This window comes from Colias eurytheme, chromosome 18 (genome assembly GCF_061535395.1).
Source record: "Colias eurytheme isolate Ceu_HAF_F1 chromosome 18, ilColEury1 Martin Lab GWU primary, whole genome shotgun sequence".
In the NCBI taxonomy this organism is placed as follows: domain Eukaryota; kingdom Metazoa; phylum Arthropoda; class Insecta; order Lepidoptera; family Pieridae; genus Colias; species Colias eurytheme.
Window position 1 is genome coordinate 6,402,398 of NC_142997.1, and position 22,938 is coordinate 6,425,335.

General features: G+C 33.1%; 4 protein-coding genes across 5 annotated transcripts; 2 read left to right on the forward strand and 2 right to left on the reverse strand.

The window, feature by feature from the left end:
- Positions 1-895: 895 nt before the first annotated feature.
- Positions 896-2,809, reverse strand: MED6 (mediator complex subunit 6). Its single transcript, XM_090112669.1, has 5 exons — positions 2,487-2,809; positions 1,984-2,158; positions 1,656-1,761; positions 1,339-1,499; positions 896-1,173 (listed from the first exon to the last, which is right to left on the reverse strand). Exons 1-5 carry the CDS (start codon positions 2,684-2,686, stop codon positions 952-954), a joined length of 864 nt encoding a protein of 287 aa, XP_089968795.1. The 5' UTR covers positions 2,687-2,809; the 3' UTR covers positions 896-951.
- A 600-nt stretch (positions 2,810-3,409) lies between these two features.
- Positions 3,410-5,106, forward strand: Atg4b (Autophagy-related 4b). The gene has a single exon (XM_090112616.1). The coding sequence runs from the start codon at positions 3,593-3,595 to the stop codon at positions 5,009-5,011; it is 1,419 nt and encodes a 472-aa protein (XP_089968742.1). The 5' UTR covers positions 3,410-3,592; the 3' UTR covers positions 5,012-5,106.
- A 4,120-nt stretch (positions 5,107-9,226) lies between these two features.
- On the reverse strand, positions 9,227-12,115 carry Fntb (Farnesyl transferase beta subunit). Of its 2 annotated transcripts, XM_090112650.1 has the most exons (5): positions 12,033-12,086; positions 11,652-11,840; positions 10,669-11,482; positions 10,474-10,582; positions 9,227-9,647 (listed from the first exon to the last, which is right to left on the reverse strand). In XM_090112650.1, exons 2-5 carry the CDS (start codon positions 11,736-11,738, stop codon positions 9,437-9,439), a joined length of 1,221 nt encoding a protein of 406 aa, XP_089968776.1. In that variant the 5' UTR covers positions 11,739-11,840; positions 12,033-12,086; the 3' UTR covers positions 9,227-9,436. The 2 variants fall into 2 exon arrangements, with proteins under 2 accessions (XP_089968776.1, XP_089968775.1); XM_090112649.1 differs by having other exon boundaries at positions 11,652-12,115.
- Positions 12,116-15,977: 3,862 nt separating this feature from the next.
- On the forward strand, positions 15,978-22,695 carry LOC149900717 (U3 small nucleolar RNA-associated protein 25 homolog). Its single transcript, XM_090112552.1, has 8 exons — positions 15,978-16,577; positions 17,204-17,812; positions 17,897-18,139; positions 18,965-19,239; positions 20,054-20,209; positions 20,497-20,692; positions 21,916-22,092; positions 22,513-22,695. Exons 1-8 carry the CDS (start codon positions 16,137-16,139, stop codon positions 22,678-22,680), a joined length of 2,265 nt encoding a protein of 754 aa, XP_089968678.1. The 5' UTR covers positions 15,978-16,136; the 3' UTR covers positions 22,681-22,695.
- Positions 22,696-22,938: the final 243 nt, after the last annotated feature.

Genomic DNA, 22,938 nt, shown 5'->3' on the forward strand with positions numbered 1-22,938 from the left:
TACATGATTGCTTGCATGCCTTATTTTTGACTTATGTGCAGCTTCGGGCCAGCGAGAAATTTGTTGCTAAAATAATTTTTACTATGGTTTTATTATTGCGTGAGATTTTTTTTTTGTACATCTTGTACATCTGTGCATTACATTAATTGTGACAACTGACAAGTACTATAATAATCTGTGGTTCATTAGGCGAACTGTCAAATTTCCAATCAAAATTTTGAAATTACTATTGTAAATACGCGAAACTCAAATTAATTAAATATAACAATTAACAAATAACAATTTTAAATCATATCGTGAATGGAAAACGACAGGGATTAAGCGCCAATGATTATGAAAACAACTATATATTTTGTAAAAGAAATCACAACAAATTCAAATTGTTATTCTAATAAGAACACATTTTCATGATGGGAGATGAAACTATTAAACTTTCAGCTAAAACTTGGGCGAGGACAGTAAATACTATTCATAAAGTCCGATATTCAGATGGTGTAGTAGATGGTGAAAGTAAGGCATTTCAATCAAGTTTTGATATGGGATATGAAGAGGGTTTCCGGTATGGATTCAAATTGGGATTCAATAATGCAACGTAAGGCAATACACATTATTTAAGAAATTTGATGTATAGCTGCAATTTATTTTGTATTTATGAGAAGTAATAAGTTTTTATGTTTCAGAGATCCACTAAGTTCTACTAGAAGTGAAAGTGCTAATTGTATAATATGTACTGATAATAACAAATTAAAGGACAATGTTATCAATTTATATAATTTACAGAAAGAGAGGAACAATGAAGCATTGCTATGAAAACTTTATTGAACACAATTACAAGATAAACGGGTGTCTCTAGTTTTAATGAAATACACAAAGGTTAATGAATAAAAAACAAAAAGCGTTTATACACTTTAATCTTATCAAGTATTTAATTCTTTTTAATATTAATAAATTTTAAACTAAACTTCTGGGCTTTTTCTCCGGAGGTGGTTTCATGTTTTCTTGCTTAATCTCTTGTTTTATTTCCATATGTCCTGGCATATTTCCATTTGTCATTTCTGAATGCATTGTGTCCATTGGTTCTTGTTTTATGGTTATATTGTTTAAATTACCTCCATCACTTGATTTATCACCTTTATCATTTGTATTTTCAGTTTTCACCGTAACACCATTTGTCTGTGAACAAAGAATATAACAAAGTATTATTTTGTACCTGTTTAGTACTACAACTCATGAAAATATTTTTGCATTTCCAACCATATTATATGTAATTCTTTTTATCAGTTCCTTCATAAAATAAAATAGCACTGTTTTCATATCCATGTGTGTATAGCAACAAACCTGACTCGATGCTGCAGGAATGACAGGGAGGGGGAACTGCCTGACTAATTCAGCAAGCAGCATGTCTACTCTTTGTCTTTGGAACAATGTAGAAGGTTCCTCCTTTGGAGTACTCGATACTTCCTTTGGAGCAGACTGTCCAGCGTTGAATGGACTTACACCTATTTTTAAATAATACATTAGTATTTAAATTAAATTGTAATGAATTTATAATCAAATTAGAATTGAGATAATTTGTGTAGAGGACCTTTTGCCAATACATAAATATAGCTTCAACACTCAACAGTGTCTTAGCTTCTCAAAAAGAGGAGACATACCTGGTTTGTTAGCCTTGAAATCCCACCAATATCCTTTACTGGGATGATACTTGGAATAGGACATTGTTTCCTCAAATGAGCATTGTAAATGATGAACTGCAGACAGCTACAAAATAAATAAGTTGCATGTTTTAGTGTAAACTTAATTCAGATCTATACAGATAACAAACAGTCTAAGAAGCTTTCTACATAATATTTTATTCACCAAATTAGAATAATGTTGCCTCTTAATAACATAATAATATATATTTAGTCACTGTAAATGTTTTAAGTTGTTGCAGCATGAGCCATTACATTAATATTCACAATTTAATACTGATATTCTTACCAATCTTGAATTAAGGACACTAGCAAGGTCTGGTGCTTGATAAACAATGCCTGCAATAATATAATAATCTGCTAAAGGTATTGTCTGTAAGGGACTGTGCCTGTGTTGCTTTCTGATGACATACAAGATTGGTTCTTGAACATGGAGTAAAATATATTCTAGGCCTGTCATGTTTCTGAAATAACAATCATATTGACTTTAATTCTTTGAATTGTTTTCTAATGTTACAACAAAATCAAATTTTAATATATATTGGTGTAAACATTGAGTGCACTATAGGTATCTCAAAACACTGAAAACATTGCAAATTCATTAAAATTATTAGCTTACTCAATTTTCAGCCCATTGACATAATTATAGCAACTTGTTTAGCTATAGATTCTGATAAAGAATGTCTACTATTTTAAATATGCCATTGCTTGACCCCTTCTCAATCATAGTGTAATAAAGAATTAAAGAATATGTTCAAAATTAAACTAAATAACAGTAAATCTTATGCTTACTGCAGTTGATCCATGCTAAGACGTTGCATTTTTACCACTTCATTGTTACATGTCCGGTCAAAAAAGGGGTTTGATCTTTCAGAAAAATAATCCATAATATTAGACGGATTAAGTGATGGAATCCACGCCGAATCGTGCCATGATAGTCCCAGGGGATTTTCAGCAGCAATAGGAAGATGGCCAATTCTTGCAGGCATCATCTTAGCTAATTAATTATTTTGTAGGAGACTGGAGATTCAACACACAGATTGGTTTTTTATATTTTTTTGTAAAACAATGTTTTTGATATACCTAAATTTAATGTGTCTTTCTTTATATCTAGAGTTGTTACCTGAGGTTGTTACTGACACAGGTTACTGAAGTGAAGTGACATTTGAAATGTCAAAATTTCAAAAATATGTATAAAAAATTAGTTTTATATATATGGTTTTACACTGTGTGGTTATTGGTGGTTATACACGATTATTATGTTTATTTGGCTGGTTTACACGAGCATAGTAACCAGTTAGTAACTCTTAAGGTAACTTAAGTGCCTGATACTAGTAGTCTGATTAAGTAAAGTGCAGTGGTGGCTCAGTGGTGAGAACCTCGGACTTCAAATCGATAAGTCGGTTCGAGAACAGGCTGCAGTAAATATACGGTTATGTCTGTCTGTGTGGTTTAGGCGTGAAGTCTTCTTCTAAACCACTGAACTGATGTAGATGAAATTTTATAAAGGACCTAATCGATAGACAGTTTTATCTCGGAAATCCCAACGGGAACTTTATGGGACTTTCTTTCTCTTAGTTTCGAGCTGAAAGCCAGCATTACTTGCTCTGTGAAAGCAAGTAGATAAGCTAAATTAATATACTTAACCAACTCATTTTATTTTATAATCTATGTTCTATTGATGATTATTGAGCCACTTGCCAAAATATGTCAAAGTCAAACAAACATCAAAAAGTGACAAAGTGTAGAATATTGAATTCATTCCGGGACTAATATTTCTTACAAATGCTGAGAGTATGGTGTGTTTATTTGTGTTTTAAACATTAAATGTTTGACAAAAATATGTATATTCTACATATTGGTAAGACCTGAGCATCTGCAGCGTGAGCAAAGGAAAGATGAACGGATCAAGTAGCATTGTTTCGCAAAATTCTCTGCTCATGTCTGCTAGTAATAATGGAACACAAGGAACAACGACATTGACGGTATCAAATGTTGATGGAGCAGCTACATTAAGAGACAATGCACGTGAAAACTCGGAAGATTTCTACGACCTCAAGGGAAAAGTTGAGTCTCGTTTATTATCTATGTGGAATAACATGAAATTTGGATGGACTGTTAAACTAAAAACAAATTTTTCAAAAGAATCACCTGTTTGGCTCTTAGGACGATGCTATCATCGAAAGCTCAGTCCAAGTGGTTCATTAGAATCATCTACAGAAATTGGTACTGAGGCTACAGCCAATGAACCTGTGGAACAAATATATGGAGAAGGTATAGAAGGCTTTAAATCGGATTTCATTAGCAGACTATGGATGACATACAGGAGAGAATTCCCTACAATGTCTGGCTCCTCATTTACCACTGATTGTGGTTGGGGATGTATGTTAAGGAGTGGACAAATGATGTTGGCTCAAGCATTAGTTTGTCATTTTTTAGGGCGTTCATGGAGATGGACACCTGAAAGACCAATACAAAATGCTCGAGAATTCCAAGAAGATTGTCTTCATCGCATGATTATTAAGTGGTTCGGGGACAAATCCTCTGTGAACAGCCCTCTTTCTATCCATCAGATGGTGAGGTTAGGAGAGGCATTAGGGAAAAAACCTGGAGATTGGTATGGACCAGCATCAGTTGCCCATTGTTTAAAAGCTGTGATGATTGCTGCCTCAAAAGAGAATTATGAATTTGATAAGTTAGATGTTTATGTTGCTCAAGATTCAACTGTATACATTCAAGATGTTTATTCTCTATGTAAATTACCAAATGGCTCTTGGAAATCCCTTATTCTGTTAGTACCTGTGAAGTTGGGCTCTGAGAAGTTTAATCCTATATATGGACCTTGTTTAACATCATTGCTGACATTGGATTTCTGTATAGGAGTAATTGGTGGCAGGCCAAAACATTCCCTTTATTTTGTTGGTTACCAGGATGACAGATTAATTCATTTAGATCCACATTACTGTCAAGAAATGGTTGATGTATGGCAACCAAACTTTTCACTCCAAAGCTTTCACTGCCGATCTCCAAGAAAAATGCCTATTATAAAGATGGATCCATCTTGTTGTATAGGTTTCTATCTAGCTACACACAACGATTTTGAAACTTTTGTGAATATTATAGGGTCATTTTTAACTCCTCAGGGAGTGTCATCAAATCATGAATACCCTATATTCACACTTCATAATGGTTCCCGTAGTAGTGTAATGAACCCTCCAAATATCCGATATTCTATATTTGAAACAGAGCGAAACTGGGTTGCTCCCATACAAGATAGTGATACAGATCTAGAATCTGAAGAGTTTGTCCTAGTTTAATGAAATCATATTAATGTGTTGTATTGATTTTGCAGAGCAAAGTGAAATTGCATAAAAATTTAGTGAAAGATAATATATTGTAGAAAATTATAGTATGTATATGTTTGAATGAGAGTAATTTAAGGGGCTTAATTATTGATCTAAACTAATTTATATGAACAATATAATATAATGATTACACTGAAATGGTTATTATTGTTTTTGCCTGTAAGATAGTTGATGTTGACAAATTGCATGTATGAGGAGACAAAGTTAAATAGTTATCTTTATTTAATTATAATACATTGATAGATTGTGCCAGGTAAAAGGTTAAAAATACTGATAGCAAATATAGATATATATTTCTCACCTATTAGCATCATTTTTTTTACCTATGTCTAACTAATATGGCTATTTGCTGAGAAACTAAAAAGTAAAAACATATGTATGTACCGCGCGCATATCACCGCAAAATCGTGAAGATTTTAATCTAACGGTTTTTACAATCTTATGGTGTCATATATTATATACTTATGTGTACCTAATAAATTAACTTATGACATAATATGTTATGAGTTATGACTAACTACCTTATTACTAATACGTATTTAAAATTATCCAAAACAATATTAAAGTCAGGATGTTTAATATTCAAGGCTATAGTAAAGTGAAGTCCCGTGTCCCCTAGAGGGGAAGGGGCAGATGCATTATGCATAGTGCATACATCTGTTTCACTGTTCGATTTTCTTTAGGGACAAGAAGGTGATCAGCCTTCTGTGTCCTCATAATTGACTCACGACTTCAATTTGCGGATATAACAGTTTTCGATGTCACGACCATTACAAGGAAAACCGGAAAAATTACTTGTGGTTGTGGAATTTTGCAATGATTATGTACCTATTAGAATTTCTAAGGCGACTCAGTCTAGTTGGCCTTTTCTTTATTACCTATTAAAGGTTTGACCGCCTCCTCGGTACAGTGGTTGACGAGTGAGCGTAACACCGAGGGGTCCTGGGTTCGATTCCCGGTGGAGACGAAGAAAAAAAAATGCCTATATTATATACCTATATCATATATGGCGGAAACTCGTAGGTGTTTACCAAGTAGGTACACAGTTGTTGTGCGGTGTGCCTGTGATAATAGAAAAAGATTCATTTGTAACATATTTCTAATAATTTCGTTTGTTAATTAACTAGTTAAGTTTTAATGGTTATCTATTCCAATAATCCGACAAAAAAAGACCGCCTCCTCGGTACAGTGGTTGACGCGTGAGCGTAGAACCGAGGGGTCCTGGGTTCGATTCCCGGTGGAGACGAAAAAAAAAAATGTCTCGGTCTGGCAGGACCATCACCTACTTGTCCCTAAAGAAAAATCGATCAGTGAAACAGATGTATGAATAATGCATCTGCCCCCTACCCCACTACGGGGACACGGGACTTCACTTTTATTCCAATAATAAATTGGAGTGTCTGTTTTTAATATTTAAATAACCGATTTTTACTACATGTATGGATGTAAACCACAGAATGTAAACAATGTAAGTACCTATACGTATAGGTATAAAAATAGTATTTTTTTTACAATTTTTGTCTATCTAGCTGTTTGTTTCGGCTAATCTCAGGAACGTCTGGACCCATTTTGACGGGACTTTCACTGACAGATAGCTTATGTTCGGGTATTTACTATTTACCTTAAATGCCGATATACCTACCTACAGGAACATTAGGATTAAAAGGACAAAATCATGCAAGTGCGCGTGTGAAACCATGCCATGGGGTGCAGACGCAATATACTAGGCTATACTGGCTATACAAAGAATCGCCTAGAGACTAGAGACTTGACGATAAATTGGACTAAACGTTCGTATATACGAGTATCGACGCGAACCACTGTTTACGTTCCTCTTTCCTTTGATTACGACCGATCTTAACACGAATCTCAAGGCGAACAACGAAAGTACTGTTTACATAGGTACCTAGTACCTACTTATGTAATGAGTATGCATGCATGCGGCATGCCCAAGTCCAACGGATATAAATTTTGAAATCGGTCCACTAGTTCTTTAAATCCTAATTTAATGCCCTAGCATTCAACATACATATTATATAAATTCATCAAATATACTAAATAGCTGTTAGATTTATATTCAAAAATGTGATAAAATATGTTAAAGTGAACCGATTTTGTATCATGTGCTTATTAAAAATTGTTTTTTAAATATCGATGTCCGAAACAAACGCATAATTATTTTTTTGGCTTATTATCGTGTAATAGTAATTACGACTAGAAACAATATGTTGAGATTGCCTTCACTTTGAAATATGTACAGTCAATAAAAATTGTTATAGGTATTTCATGACTCACGTTGTTTTTTGTCGCAAGTTCATTGTGCACCCTGTAAGCTGTAATGGTACCTACGCGACGTATTGGAAATTGACGATTTATTTTATACAGATAACACAGAAATTGTTCAGTTTAATCCCTACATTCCCACAACTTTTTTTTTTCAGTGAAGAGAATAATTTCTATGTATGTATGGTTCCTGGTTTATATCGGAATTCCACTCTTCCGTCGAGTTATTTTCAGATACGGTATCGCGGGCTCCTACCATAAATAACTAGCATATATTATTTTTAGAGTTCCGTACCAAAAGGGTAAAACCCACAGGTAAAACCGGTAAAAAATAAAAGTGAGTACGACTTCGCTGTAGGTCTGTCCATGCGTCCGTCTGCAACCAGGCTGTAGGTATCTCATGATCATATCTGTGATAGTAAAACAGACGAAAATTTTAGATAAAAAGTATATCTGTTGCCGCTATAAAGACAAATACCTACTTAAAATAAGAATAATAAACATATTTATCGAGGCTCTCATATAATAAGCTCGAAATGAAAACTTTTTTGCTCGATATTGATAACGGAAACACGTAGATGCTTGAAATATTCGTAGGTACAGAAACTTTAACAAAAAATAATAATTAAAGGTATAACGTAATTTTATGTAACTAAATATATGCTTTAACTATTTTTTGCACTTAATCTTACTAATTACTAATAACTTACTTATCTATACTAATATGTATTATAAAGCTGAAGAGTTTGTTTGTTTGAACGTGCTAATCTTGGGAACTACTGGTCCGATTTGAAAAATTTTTTCGATGTTAGATAGCCTGTTTATCGAGGAAGGCTATATATTATGTCGCTAATACCGACAGGAGCCGAGCACTGCGGGTAAAACTAGGGTACGTTGCTAATAACGTTAAGTATGTATGTTTTTTTTTTGTTCCCCTTACTGGAAAACCACTGAATGGATTTTGATAATACATAGGTAGTAGTTACTTGACAGTCAGAACTTATGAATCAGAATATCACTTAAGCAATAGAAATACTTGCTTTTGCCCGCGCGTACGTGCGCGGCACAACTAGTCCTTATATAATTCAGGTTAGTAATTTTAAAATCGTCAATAAAACTACTCAAATATGAATAAAATTTCTCATGTAATATTTTTCTAATAAATAGTATTACTTATTTACATAAGTTTAGAACAGTAGTTGGCGATTGTACATTTAACAGCATACCTACTATCTCCGTCTGTTAATTATAAAAAACATCAAAATGTTTACGTGGATCATTAATCATTATAATATAAAAAACATGCCTAATATAACAATCACGAACTCCAGTGGATCTTTGTATGTACTTACATATTATATTATGCTAATTGCAATATAACATATTATATAAATGCAAGAACATTTCAGTCACAAGATCATATTTTTTTTTAAACCATTTATTGATAGAAAAATAAACAAACATTAAGCATACAGAAGAAACACCACATAAATCGACACGATTTGATCGTGGTGCACATGCATTCTAGACGCCAAACAAATACTAGACAGATCAATATAAATTTTGCTGCATTACATTTGAAAATTACATTTACATTATGAAATAACATTGAAAAATACATTAAGATGGCAAGTAAATTATACAACAGAAAAAATATGACGTACAATAGGGTACTTGTGGAAAAAATTATTTGCGATCACCTACTGTGCTGGCCGAGTCTTTATAAACGTGATATATAGTATGATTTTAATTGACGGTTAACATTTTTACAGTTTATTTTATTTCTAATGTTATTATCTAATTTATTGATTAAACGTGGAATTATGTATGAGCATCTTCTTTCGCCATAGCGGTTATTGGCTCTGATAGTACATAATTTATTGAAATACCTTCTGTCAAAATGTATTTTGTATGTTTTTACCAAGAAGCATAGACACATATTTATTTGATGAATTTCGAACTAAAGCTGCCAGTAGATCCAAGTAGATTATAGAAAAGATCTCTTCTCTCTGTTCATTACAAAAATGTTTTTTAATTTGTAGATATACAAATGCTATACCAATCGCCAAATACCGTGCAAGATTTGTCACCCAATTATTTTTCATCACCTTTCACTGGAGGAGGATGTCTTATAAAATAGTGTATTGCATTATATACAAGGTGTGGTGCAATGTTGTGCAAAGGATGAACTCTGTTCAGTTCATTGTTCGGTGAGCCTATGACGAAAGGATCTCCTGCTCCTGTGCCGTGCTGGGCCACTGACAATCCACTCAGTGTGTAACATGTGTGGTATATATCGCGAGGTCTGGAATAATAGAAAATTGAATTAACAAAACATATCAACTTTACATAATGTAGGTAATACTAATAAGTAGATTGTAGGTGTTAAAATATAATTTGCTTACATGAAAGACATGTTAAGAGGAGAATAATTTTCGACTATTTTGCAGCAATTTCAAGAATTTATAGAAAACTTAATTTATATGCTTATAAATGGAAATTAAGGACATTATTATTAGACTACAGGCCCATGTTGAAAAAATTATGGGTCATTTGACCCACCACCTGACCTATCTAGAATGATATAAGAGCATAAAATAATAAGATTCAGCACTATGACGTCACTTGTAAGCTGTCCACCTGAGTGCAGATGAGAATTCGAAGGTTCAGGTAGAGATTTTCTCCCCTTGTCTCCATGATTTTTGTACGGCGTTGCGGAATAATTGATTAAAAGTAGTATAGAAATAGTATGACACAGATGCCGTACAAAATCAAATGACCAAATTTACCCCGGCAACTGTCGAAAAATAAAAATAAATTCCGACTTTGTGGACCACCATTTTTGTACGGCATCTGTGTCATACTATTTCTATACTGCTTTTAAGCCATAATTCCGCAACGCCGTACAAAAATCATGGAGACAAGGGGAGAAAATCTCTACCTGAACCTTCGAATTCTCATCTGCACTCAGGTGGACAGCTTACAAGTGACGTCATAGTGCTGAATCTTTTTATTTTATGCTCTTATATCATTCTAGATAGGTCAGGTGGTGGGTCAAATCACCCATAATTTTTTCAACACGGGCCTGTAGTCTATATTTAGTTTATGTTGATTATCGAAAAATTACTTACTTTCCTGGCTTATCCACAAGCCCCCCTTCTGGTGCTTCACAGCAAACTATTATGTATTCTTGTAAGGCACCTTGGTTAAATAAAACTGTTTCTATTAATTCTTTGTTTTCTGAAAAAAAATTCAATTGAGTATACACAAACAAGGTAGGCTTAAATATATTGTTACTGCATTATAAATAACTTTTATATTTTTACCTTGTGACAAAATAGCACTGATTATAGGTAATATTGCCCCCTGCCAAAAAGAATAACATCCATCAACTAATTTGTTTGTTCTTCCTTGGAAACCACCCTCTAAACGCATTTGACGGTTTACACTCCATCTCAGCAATGCATCAACATCACATAATTGTGTTCTATTCAGTAAAGCTAAGCAGGCAATTCCACAAAACGCGTAACCACCATGTGCTTCCATACCGGGACAACCCGCAAAACCACCTTCATATGTTTGACAGCTGACAACCCATTCTGCAGTTTTGTCAAATAAAGCATCTGTATATATGTTTGTGAGTTTAGCTACACTAGCTGCACAATAGGCACCTCTAATGTCCTGTTCTCCGCCTATATGAAGTGCAAAGGAACCATCCACATCCCTGAGAGTCCATAGGAACTTTTGTAATTTGCTCCTGTCTATTGAATTGTATGCTTCATCTGTCCCAATTATACTTAATGCATTTACAGCAGCATAAGTTGTGCCTAAATGTGGGTGTTGCAAGGGTCCACCACCGTACCCACCATCTTTGTGTTGGCATTGTTTGAGGAAGTTCACAATATCAGAAAGGGTTTCAGCTTGAGGCATATCATTTAATAAGTATAGAGCATGCAAGATCCAGTAAATAAGCCATGGCCGACTTGCATCCAAACATGTATAATTTTTTGGCAAAGTCATTAGCCATGAATTTAAAACTCTGCTATGTACCTTTTTCCTGAGTTTCGGTAAGTTTGGATCAATTGATGCATCACGCTCAAACAGCTTATAAATTCTGGAGATAACTTTTTCAACCTGTACCTGAAAGCATTAAAATATTATGCTTACCTTGCCCTTTTAAATTGTAACTTTTAAATAACCTCATAGATACTGTTATAGCTTTAGGGATATAAGTGAAAGATTTTATTACGGTTCGTAAGGGCAGAAAGATTCAAATTTTAAGGGGATAACATAGTTCTTAAATAAGTACCTGTTCTGTAGATGTTTCAGTTTCAACATGTTCATCGTTGAATACCTCTTTTACAATATCACTAAAAAATCGTATTTGATTTTCCATAGTTTAAAAGCTGTATTGAAATTATAACCGAGAGAATTTTAGTTCAATTGTATACATAAATCTGAATGGTTGCCAATTGGAACGGCTAAATTTATTTACTAGCTGTAAACAATAAACTTCTAGATGAAGATCTTATAGGCAGTGGTAACCTAAGCCTTTGTATACAAAGCTTACAAACAAAATAATCGTGGTCATAAGTGTTATTTAAATTTTATTTTGGTATGAACTCAATAATTAACAATGCTTGAATATAAATGACTAAATCTACTATTAATTAAAATAACAAATAATTACAATTGTTAACAAAATTGATTTGAAAACTGAAATATGGAATATCTTTTATCTTTACTATATAATTATTTGAATAGATGTTTGAATAGCGAATATGACAGTCAGTGTCAATAATTGACATCTGAGTAACTGACAGGATCTATCATTGACATCAAAATTCCACAGATTGGGGACAGATTAAAAGCATCTACAGACGCTCCGATTTGGTTGGTGCCAACCATCCGACCACGACCAAATCGGAAAGTGTAGAGAGCGGTCGGTCCGACATAATTATTATTAATATTGGTTTGACGTGGTCGGATGCGCCGGCGATACCGACCAAACCAACTTCCTATCCGATGCAACCAAATTGGAACGTCTGGAAGCTTTGTTCCGACCAAATCGGCTCATTCCATAGAGTAATATAGGTAATTGGCTCATTCACATTCGCAACGCCGCCGGTGTAGGACGTCAACATGAACGCCGAGGGAGTTACGGTCACCGAACGTGACATATTAATAAAATTGCTGGAACTATATAAAGACTTTCCTTGTTTGTGGGACTTAAGTAACAAAGATTACGCAAATAGAGATGCCAGAAATCAAGCGTATTTTATTATGTTAGAAGTATTAAAAAAAATTGACAGTGCGGCTACATTAAAAACCTTAAAAAATAAGTTGTAAGAGCCGCATATGACTGTAATTTTCTCTATTTCTATAGTAGAATTTAGCCCATTCTCTTCGTACTATGGTCAACTGACATATTACTCTATGGTCAACTGACAGCTGGAAGGCCAACCGTCGGACAATCTGAGGACAATCTCATAGAGGAATAATGTATGACAATCTGTAGCAATGTTGGAATGGTTGCCTTGTCGGTTCCGATATGGTTGGCACCAACCAAATCGGAGCGTCTGTAGATGCAATTAATATGAAACAGCTTTTAATTGTCGGAATACAGTTTTCAATTTCACGCCATTGATTGTTTGCCAATCTTGAGCTGTGTGTGGTTATTCTCAACGCGGCTGGTGACAAGTCCGGAGTCCCCATAAAAATTTGCTTGCGAATGTGTTGGTTCTCGGTTTAATTCGGTGCGCGGCTCATAGCTCGGCGCGAAACTTATTGTCTGGAGATACTCCAGTCAGTCAAGACAATCAATTCACAATAATTCCAAAAGTTTTCAAACTTCGGTCAAGTGAATGGTACATTGGGACGACAATAAATCTCATTTTGCAACCTTGTCCGCAGTCCGGAACATTGTTAAAATTGCAATTAAATTATTTTTTGCTGTATGGTCGTGAAAAAAATTCCAAAAGTTCTGCAAACTTGGGGAAGTTTTCGATATAATATTTCATATCACGTATTAAATTTGCAACCAATCTCAGTGTACGGAACATCTTTTAATATTGAATATTAATGTTTTTTTTTTATTAAACTGAATGAGATTGCAAATTTGTAAATGCATCAGAATAGATGTTTTCGAAGTTTGCAACCAAGTTCCAAAACTTTTGTAATTATTCCGAGACCACCTTACTCGAAAAAATTACCACGAATTAAAAATAATTATAAATAAACATGTTCCGGTCAACGAAAAAGGTTGCAAATTTATACAACCGTTCGGTATATATTTCCGATATCTGTGTCAAGTTTGCAGAACTTTTGGAATTTTTTTCACGACCATACAGCAAAAAATAATTTAATTGCAATTTTAACAATGTTCCGTACACTTAGATTGGTTGCAAATTTAATACGTGATATGAAATATTATATCGAAAACTTTCCCAAGTTTGCAGAACTTTTGGAATTTTTTTCTCGACCATACAGCGAAAAAATAATTTAATTGTAATTTTAACAATGTTCCGGACTGCGGACAAGGTTGCAAAATGAGATTTATTGTCGTCCCAATGGACCATTCACTTGACCGAAGTTTGAAAACTTTTGGAATTATTGTTAAATTTTCGATTTCGAATGTCGATTCTGACTGATGTAAGACGCAAGTTTCAGCTTTGGTTGGTGCAATGTGTAATCTGTGTGTGTAATATTTACAGCTTGCAAATTATTGCTACATGCTCGCCATGTGAGAAAATATTTGACAAAAGACTAAGCAAAAGACCTCAGAGGAATAATAGCGTAGACAGTACGAATAATAGGTTTATTGCTCTGAGCAAAAGACACTCAGGGTGTCTTCCGATATGCACTGCGACCACTGTTGGGTGTGACGTTAATTCAGTATACTGTGAAGCCGTTCCTTTATAGCCAGTTATACTGGTTACGATTTAAAACGGAACGCAATCCAGTACACTGTCAGCCGCATTTTTTGACGCAGCATTCAAATGAGTGTATTAAAGTTTTCGAGAACATAAAAATAAACTTGGAGTACTGTCCAATTAAAAATATTTTAATAAATATTAATTGTAAATTGAATTTATAATATAATAAAAGTAAGTACTTTTTCATAAAAAAGAATAAAAAAGAACTTTCAGCTCGTATTGAACATTTTCAACACAGTCTAATAAAGTTAATTTTTGCAATTCTTCCATTGTTTTATTTATTAATCCAAACTAATTACAGAACTTTAAAATTTTCTGATTATACTGTAGCTTTCCCCGTTTTCCAATTACAGCACTAGAGCGCATTGTGCGGCATAATGCTTAAGGTTGAATGTTCCAACTACAGCAATGCTTCGCACAATCGAGCACTAGAAAAAGTAATGCGCGTGAATTGATGCGTGCCATCGATTTATCGTTAGTAATTATTAATTGTTGGAAAAAAAATTAAAGCTTTCGTTTCATTGTAGTTTTTTCGAAATAATCAAAAATAATTCAAATTGTGTTAAAAAATAAATCCCCGTTTTCCAATTACAGCACTAGAGCGCATTATGCGGCATAATGCTTAACGTTGAATGTTCCAACTACAGCAACGCTTCGCACAATCGAGCACTAGAAAAAGTAATGCGCGTGAATTGATGCGTGCAATCGATTTATCGTTAGTAATTATTAATTGTTGGAAAAAATTTTAAAGCTTTCGTTTCATTGTAGTTTTTTCGAAATAATCAAAGTTAATTCAAATTGTGTTAAAAAAATAAATATAAGTATGGATGAAGGTACAAACATTGAAAAAAATGTTAATGAAATAATCAAAATCCAAATTACTTAAAATAACCGTAAATATTTTTCAACCAATTAATATGTATACCACTTTATTTACACATTAATGAGGTTTTTGCTAACTCTATGAATATTTTTTTTTTCAACACTGAAATTAGCGCAACCTGCTGGTACGTTTCATGTTCCAATTAAGCATCAGCATAATTCGGCATTGTGCGGCACTGAGTCGCATTATGCTCTGTAATTGGAAAACAGCCAATATAAGTATGGATGAAGGTACAAACATTGAAAAAAATGTTAATGAAATAATCAAAATCCAAATTACTTAAAATAACCGTAAATATTTTTCAAAATTATTATGTATACCACTTTATTTACCCATTAATGAGATAATTGCATTAACTCTATGAATATATTTTTTTTCAACACTGAACTTAGCGCAACCTGCTGGTGCGTTTCATGTTCCAATTAAGCATCAGCATAATTCGGCATTGTGCGGCACTGAGTCGCATTATGCTCTGTAATTGGAAAACAGCCTTTGTTTAAAAGACGTTAGGCACTCGAGTGGTTTTGACTGATCATATTACTTGCTCTGTGGACTGATCACGTGATCAAAGTACTGCGAGTACCTTACCTCGAAAACGCCAGTGCTCACAGTAGAATATGGCGGCGATTAATGACGTCATAAATTTCCCTAGGGTACTGCGGCAGTATACTGGCAGTCCATAACGGAACGAATTTTTCTACAGTGATAGCACCTCATTGGATAGCACTGTGCAGTGGTTGCAGTGCATATCGGAAGACACCTCAGAGAAGACACCCTCAGTGATTTGAAATGTCACTTGTCAGTTGCACATGGTAGATCCGAAATTGTCAATTCCACATGATTACCTACTAAAGCAGTGTTTATTTATGTTTATTAGGTAAAAAATCTACAATTGAATCTATTATTGAATCATTTTCTATTATATTTATTTTTTCTTATATAATCCCATGAAAAGACAAAAGAATTAAGATACAAAATGGGTAAACACAAAAAGTTTTTAAACAAAAAACGTAAAGGATCTTTTAAATCCGTATCCAAGAAAAAGAAGAAGTCTGATCAAAAAGATAAAGAAATTGTAAATAAAAAGGCAATTTTCAATCGATATAAGGACAAACAAAAAGTTGCAGAAGAATTGATTAAAAGAAAACAGCTGGAAGATAAATTTAAAATGCAACAGGAAACATTTTCAGAAAGTGAACCAGAAGATGATACTTATGAACAGTTAGTGTCGTGTTTTAAGCGGGATAAAAATAACTTGGTAATAGAGAGTGAAGATGAAGATTCTATGAGCGACAATGAATCCTTAGAGAATGAAAGAACCGTGAATAACTTAGAAGAAAGTAACATTTCCAATGATACGGACAATGATTTAAATGAAACCAGTGATGATGATGAGGATAATGATGAAAAAATTATGGTAATTAATAAAATGGTTTATGAACAGTTAAATAGTCATTAGTTTTCTTTTTTCTACCAGGGATGGCGAGTAATTAAGCCCTCCAACTTCAATAAAAATCCCTGTCCCAGGAATATACTTTCTTTCATAAATTTAAGGAGCAAAATAAGACAAGTATCTACATAATTAAAAAAACACAACACATTAATTAATAATTTATGATGATTTTTATTCACAAGTAATCAATGCATTCGATTCTAGATGTAAGGTTTCGATTTTTAGAGTAACGTTACCCTAAAAATCGAAACTGGTATTTAAAAAGAAAAAAGGTTTATTGACACAATATTGTAGTGACATCAGTTGCTTAAATCAGAAATTTATTATTTTTAGAATGGTTTATCAGTAAAATCAAATCTTAAAATTACTTGTATTGGTCTTTATTATTATAAATATGTAATCGTAATTGAAAAAAGTTAAGCATATGTGCAGTTCTAACAAAACAAAGTAATATATTATTCTATGTCGTCGTTACTAGGTTATGTTGTTGAATTTTGTTGAACTGTCAAATGTTGCCTATTAAAATGGCTCTACTATAAGGTATTATACAAATAGAGGCTGTTGATACTAAGTTTTTCTTCATTTTCCAGATTGCTGATGAAATTGAATTAGAAAATGATGATAAAGCTGACAATGATCCTTTCACAAGACATTTTGAATATGATTTGTCTGATGAATTATTGGTTTCATTATCTAATAACCCTCCAAATGAAAAACAATTCACTAAGATATGGCCTTCACTTGGTCAACTAGTTGTGGCCATACCACACCCATTAGAGTCACTAAATAAGAAACCCAAATTAAAAGTTTCTATCCTTGAAGAAAAAATATATGCACCAATAGGTACTATGCCACACACATTCAATGAAGTTAACTTTAAACAATTGAATATTAAATCACAAATTAGGGGCAACATAGTAGCATCAAATAAGAAAAATCTTATTAAAAAGGATTTGGAATTAACTGAAGTCTTTACACCATTACAAAAAGAATTATTTGCTATAATGAATAATTATCAGGATTTGTTTTATACTGAAAGATCATTTTTGAATGCTGATGAGATTCGCTATACCTATTGCTTACATGTGGCAAATCATATGTTAAAGACAAGAACTAAAATTCTTCACCACAATGCAAAATTGGCTAAGAAATCCGATGTAACTGATGAATACAGGGATCAAGGCTTAGTGAGACCAAAGGTGATTTTATTATATTCCTGTTATTACATTAATCCAGTAAAATTATGCAATTAACCTTAACATGCGACAATGTTTATGTTTCAGGTGTTAATATTAGTTCCATTTAAGGATGCAGCTTATAGGGTTGTTAAAACTCTGATAGATATTGTGGTACCTAAAGAATCAGGACAAGTTGTAAACAAAAATAGATTTGAAGATGATTTTACTGGAGGAGAATTAATAATGCCCACAAAAAATCCTAAACCTGAAGATTATGAACTGCTATTTAGTGGCAACACAGATGACACTTTTAGACTGGGGCTTACACTTACAAAGAAAACATTAAAAGTAAGTTTTTACACCATATTCCAAACTTTATTTCAATGCTTTAAGTTTAGTACCACTTGAAATTCTAGGCTATAAAAAAATGAAGAATACCATCAGGTTCTAAAAGTTTGGTCAGCAGTCATTAATCATTTTAGGAATTAGGACTGTGATGCCTACTTGTAACCAAGAGTAGGCCTGTGTATCTCCGTGTGTAGGTATTAAAAACATACGGTCTACAGGCGAGGGCTAATCTGGCCAAGGCTGCCGCAAGCGAAAGAACACACATGCGAGCACGCTATTTCGACTACGTTCAACTTTCTAGATAATTGCAAGATGGATACAAAACGAAAAAAAGCAAAAAGATACTGTGCAGTATTTAATTGTTTAATTACATACATATATACGTCCATACACACTCACAAACTTTCGTCTTTATAATATAAGTAGAATTACATATTTCCAAAGGGATCAGTTAAGTAATAAATTAATTTACTAGTGAGGTAACAATGATACAATTTTTATGTTTCGTCCGAAACAAAAACAATTCCAGATATTTTTACACATACATAAGCAGCTCTTTCACACTTATAACTTATTATGAACCGTTGTCCCGTGAATTAAGGCCTCTAATCCCTCAAAAAAAATTGGTAGGTATGTAAATGAACACATGCTCGACCTTGAACGCGAGCTAAATTAAACCATATTGTTTATCAGATTGAGTACATATTTCTTTGAAAACTATTGCGAAGAAAAGCTTTTGTAGCTAGCTACTAGTTATTATTTCTTGGTAAAATTATCACAAGAAAGATACCTTATAAAATATATTATAAAAGTTTCATATTTCAGCTCTACACAGATTTTTATGGATCTGACATTTTAATAGCATCTCCATTGGGCCTGCGAATGATTGTTGGGGCTGAAGGCGAAGAAGAAAGGGACTATGATTTCTTGGCGTCTATAGAATTGCTTATATTAGACCAAGCAGATGTATTTCTCATGCAGAATTGGGATCACTTGCTGCATATTTTGGATCATTTCCATTTACAACCCAAAAAGACACATGGAACTGACTTTTCGAGGGTGCGCTCTTGGGCTGTCAATGGCTGGTCTAAATATTACAGGTTTCTATGAAAATATTTTATTACATTTATAGATAACAGCTATCAATCGCTGGGTTATTGCGATTTGTGACGCACTTTGTAATATTGTTGGTTGCAAGATTATTTGGTAATATTTTGGTAAAAAGCGGTAATTAAATATTTTACCGATGGGTAATTAAGCGAATATTTTAACCTTACAGTCAATTGGCCTGAATTGCTCAAATAATAGCTCGCGAATATTTTGCCTTCCCAGTTCCCTTATGTGCACGTATAAAGCTTTGATGTGCAGTTTTACAGAAGAATCGTCTCAATAACGTAGCTTTTTGTCGGTCTCGGTTGAAATCGTGGTTTCAACAGTAGTATTATATAGATTTTAATGGATTATCTTACTCGGATGTAGAGTATTTTTTATCGTTTTTTATGGTAGAAGTAAAAAGTATTCATTAGATACATTGCCAATAATTATTAGAATGGTCATACGATATCATTGATCATCTCTTATAATGTGTGTTTCTTTATGCGAACTACGACACGCTTAGATACGGCGTCGTGTGTGAAGTTGAACAAAATGTTTCAAGTTTTGAAGTGTGGAATGTAGATGCTATATAACTGAATGAATTTTGATAAAATCTGGCACAAAATTAGTGAATAGTATAGAGTAGCATGTAAGACCATACTTCTGTCAGTAGACTGTGAGTTGAAGCTAGGTAATATTTGACTGATTTGTAAATATTCATAATATGTTGGTAAATATAATTTAAGAATAGGTTAGTGGTTTAATTAGCCTTTAATATCAAATGTTAATTGTAAAATCTTTTAAAATGTTTAATTTCAGGCAAACATTGCTATTTTCATCTATTTCGTTGCCTGAGATAAGGTCTGTGTTGAACAAAAAATGCCAAAATTACGCAGGAAGAGTTATTATTGCAAATCCAACCGACGTAGGCAGTATACAGCAAGTAATTGTTCAGGTCCCACAATTGTTTCACAGGTATGTTGGTTTATTTTTTTGTTCTATTATTATTTAAACTTAACTATGTATTAGTATAGCGAGCATGCAGTAAAAACTAAAATTCTTGGGAGTTAATTATATTAAGAATAACATCTGTTGCTTATTCAAGAATGAATTTCGTTATAAATGTTTCCTGCTTATACATTCATGTCGATAACTGAAATGAAATATGCAGATATTTATTTGTTACTTCATAAGCAAGTGCTGCCTGGCAGCTCACCAGAAGTAAATATTTATTTCATTCATTACTAAAATAACTTTTTCAGGTTCAATGCCACCAGTCCTTTGGCATCTGTGGATTTAAGATTTGAATATTTCATTAAGGAAATTCTCCCAAAACAGAGGGATACACTGATGAGTCATACATTAATTTATGTGCCGAGTTATTTCGACTTTGTGAGGTTACGTAATTATTTCAAGAAAGAGGACATTAGCTTTGTACAAATATGTGAATATTCAAAGGTAGGCAAGTATTTTATAATAACAGGATTTGACTCTTCTTAACATCTAAAATGACTAGTATATATTGTCTGGAGATTATAATATATTTCTGTAGTTTTAATATTGAATTCGATTAGCTGTTTTTACGTGAAAGAACATCCATCCAACTTCACAAACTTTCAAGGTATGATATTCAGCAGGATAGGATTTTGTAATTTGTTAAAGCATTGCATATCAAATAAAATATAAATCTATGTTTGATATAAGAAATATTATTCACCTAATTGCCATATATTAAATGATATAATATAATATAATTTATTCTCAAGACAAACAGGATTGCTTTATTTATATTTATATTGTTATCTATCTCGCTCTTGTATTTTTCAAGTTAGAGTCTTTAAATATGGCTGCTAGAGATCGCCATATTTGATAAGACTGCCTCTTCTCATTGGAGTACTACAGTACTGTTAGTGTGTTTACAACAATCAGACTCTCAATTGCCTATTAAAAGGTCGTCAAATAGTATCCGATCGGCAGTGTATAAAACATACATTCATTGAAATTAACACCTTATTTCGTGGAAATAATGTTCAAAGTACATTTTATCGCAAATGAGAGAACTCTGCCTGATACACGCGTCACGCGTCGGCAGTATTTTTCTTCGATTAATTTTGAGCGTGATTGTGAGTCTAGTTTTTAGTGTCCTTCAATGCCACAAAAAACAGAGGAGCTTTCCAAGTCGACGAATACCTATAGATTTTTAATTTTGTTATAATATTATATAATACAACGAAACAAATAAATTAATTACTTAGTCTAGGCGTTGACCATGTACATGAGATATTAATATTTTAAAAGAACAAATTAATAATTAAATATTTATTTATTACATTGCGTATTTTTGGATGGTGTTCAAATTCTCTCGCAGCGCATCAGTATGTCATTATAAAAGTTCAATGACCCATTTATGTCGAGATATTTCATAACTATCTGTTCCCCGCGGTTTCTCCCGCATTGCTCCGCTCCTGTTGGTCTTAGCGTGATGATATTTAGCCTTCCTCGATAAATGGGCTATCTAACACCGAAAGAATTTTTCAAATCGGAACAGTAGTTCCTGAGATTATCGCGTTCAAACAAACGAACAAACTAATCTTCTTTATAATACATATTATATAGTATAGATAAAAAGTAAAAACATTCATCGATATATTAAAATCTGTATAAATTGAATTTATTTTTAGGATGCAAAAATCGCTAGAGCTCGGGATATGTTCTTCCACACTGAAGCTCACTTCCTGTTATATTCGGAACGTGTTCATTTCTTTAGAAGATTACGAATAAAAGGCATAAGACACATAATATTTTACCAGCCGCCTACATACCCGCATTTCTATTCGGAAATGCTGAATTTAATGCAGGTTTGTTGAAATATTTTACTAACTTACTCAAATGTTTTAATTACAATTATAGAAATTAGAAATTATATCAAATTTATTTTCCATCAACGATTTTTTTATTACGATCAAGTAAAAAACAATACATATATGGGACAGAGTAAAGGATAGCATACACGTTTTTCTACAATTATTTATCTCATATGGCAAGAATACCAGTTATTTACTTTAGGGCTGATTTTTCAATCCTTGGATAAAACTTATTCGTCGAATAATGTATAAAACTACCATTTTAAAAACGTATTCTAATTGTCCGTATTTGACAGTTTACGTGACATTTTAATATTATCGCGTAATACTTTATTGTACGGATAAGTTTTAACCGAGCATTGAAAAATCGGCCCTTAATTGAGCGAATTTAAAAAAAGTTATTTTTATAAACAGGAAAGCAACCAAAACAAATTTGGCGGGAGCGACTGCAACATGACAGCGTCGGTTCTGTACTGCAAGTATGACATGCAGCGCGCCGCCGCGTTGCTTGGCGCGCAACGCGTGGCACGCATGGCCGTTTCCGATAAATCTGTACATATGTATGTTACTGGAGAAAAATAAAGCATTATATTTTAATTTTGTTTTATTTTTCTTGTATTATTTTTATTTTCAGAATATAAATACAGGGTTAGTTTTCAATGACCAGCCAAAATTTAAAATTAAGATCTAGATATAAAGGTTACATACATTTGAAATATTATTATCGAATAAAAAAAAAAAAATAAAAGCATTCATTTGAAAATGTCTTAAAAATGTCCTAAATCGTAAACACGCGATATACTTATTGAGAATCAATGCACTTGTGTGCGTGCGCGCATC

Bases quoted from the DNA above. Each gene is read 5' to 3' on its own strand.
- MED6 (XM_090112669.1), bottom strand. From the start codon at position 2,686: ATGATGCCTGCAAGAATTGGCCATCTTCCTATTGCTGCTGAAAATCCC. The intron at 1,762-1,983 runs GTAAGAATATCA...TTTATTTTGTAG, and splicing joins GTGTCCTTAATTCAAGATTG to CTGTCTGCAGTTCATCATTT. The intron at 1,174-1,338 runs GTTTGTTGCTAT...CTTTGTTCACAG, and splicing joins TTCCTGCAGCATCGAGTCAG to ACAAATGGTGTTACGGTGAA.
- Atg4b (XM_090112616.1), top strand. From the start codon at position 3,593: ATGAACGGATCAAGTAGCATTGTTTCGCAAAATTCTCTGCTCATGTCT.
- Fntb (XM_090112649.1), bottom strand. From the start codon at position 11,738: ATGGAAAATCAAATACGATTTTTTAGTGATATTGTAAAAGAGGTATTC. The intron at 11,483-11,651 runs GTACTTATTTAA...TAATGCTTTCAG, and splicing joins CTGAAACATCTACAGAACAG to GTACAGGTTGAAAAAGTTAT. The intron at 10,583-10,668 runs GTAAAAATATAA...ATTTTTTTTCAG, and splicing joins CAGTGCTATTTTGTCACAAG to AAAACAAAGAATTAATAGAA.
- LOC149900717 (XM_090112552.1), top strand. From the start codon at position 16,137: ATGGGTAAACACAAAAAGTTTTTAAACAAAAAACGTAAAGGATCTTTT. The intron at 20,210-20,496 runs GTATGTTGGTTT...TAACTTTTTCAG, and splicing joins GTCCCACAATTGTTTCACAG to GTTCAATGCCACCAGTCCTT. The intron at 22,093-22,512 runs GTTTGTTGAAAT...TTTTATAAACAG, and splicing joins AAATGCTGAATTTAATGCAG to GAAAGCAACCAAAACAAATT.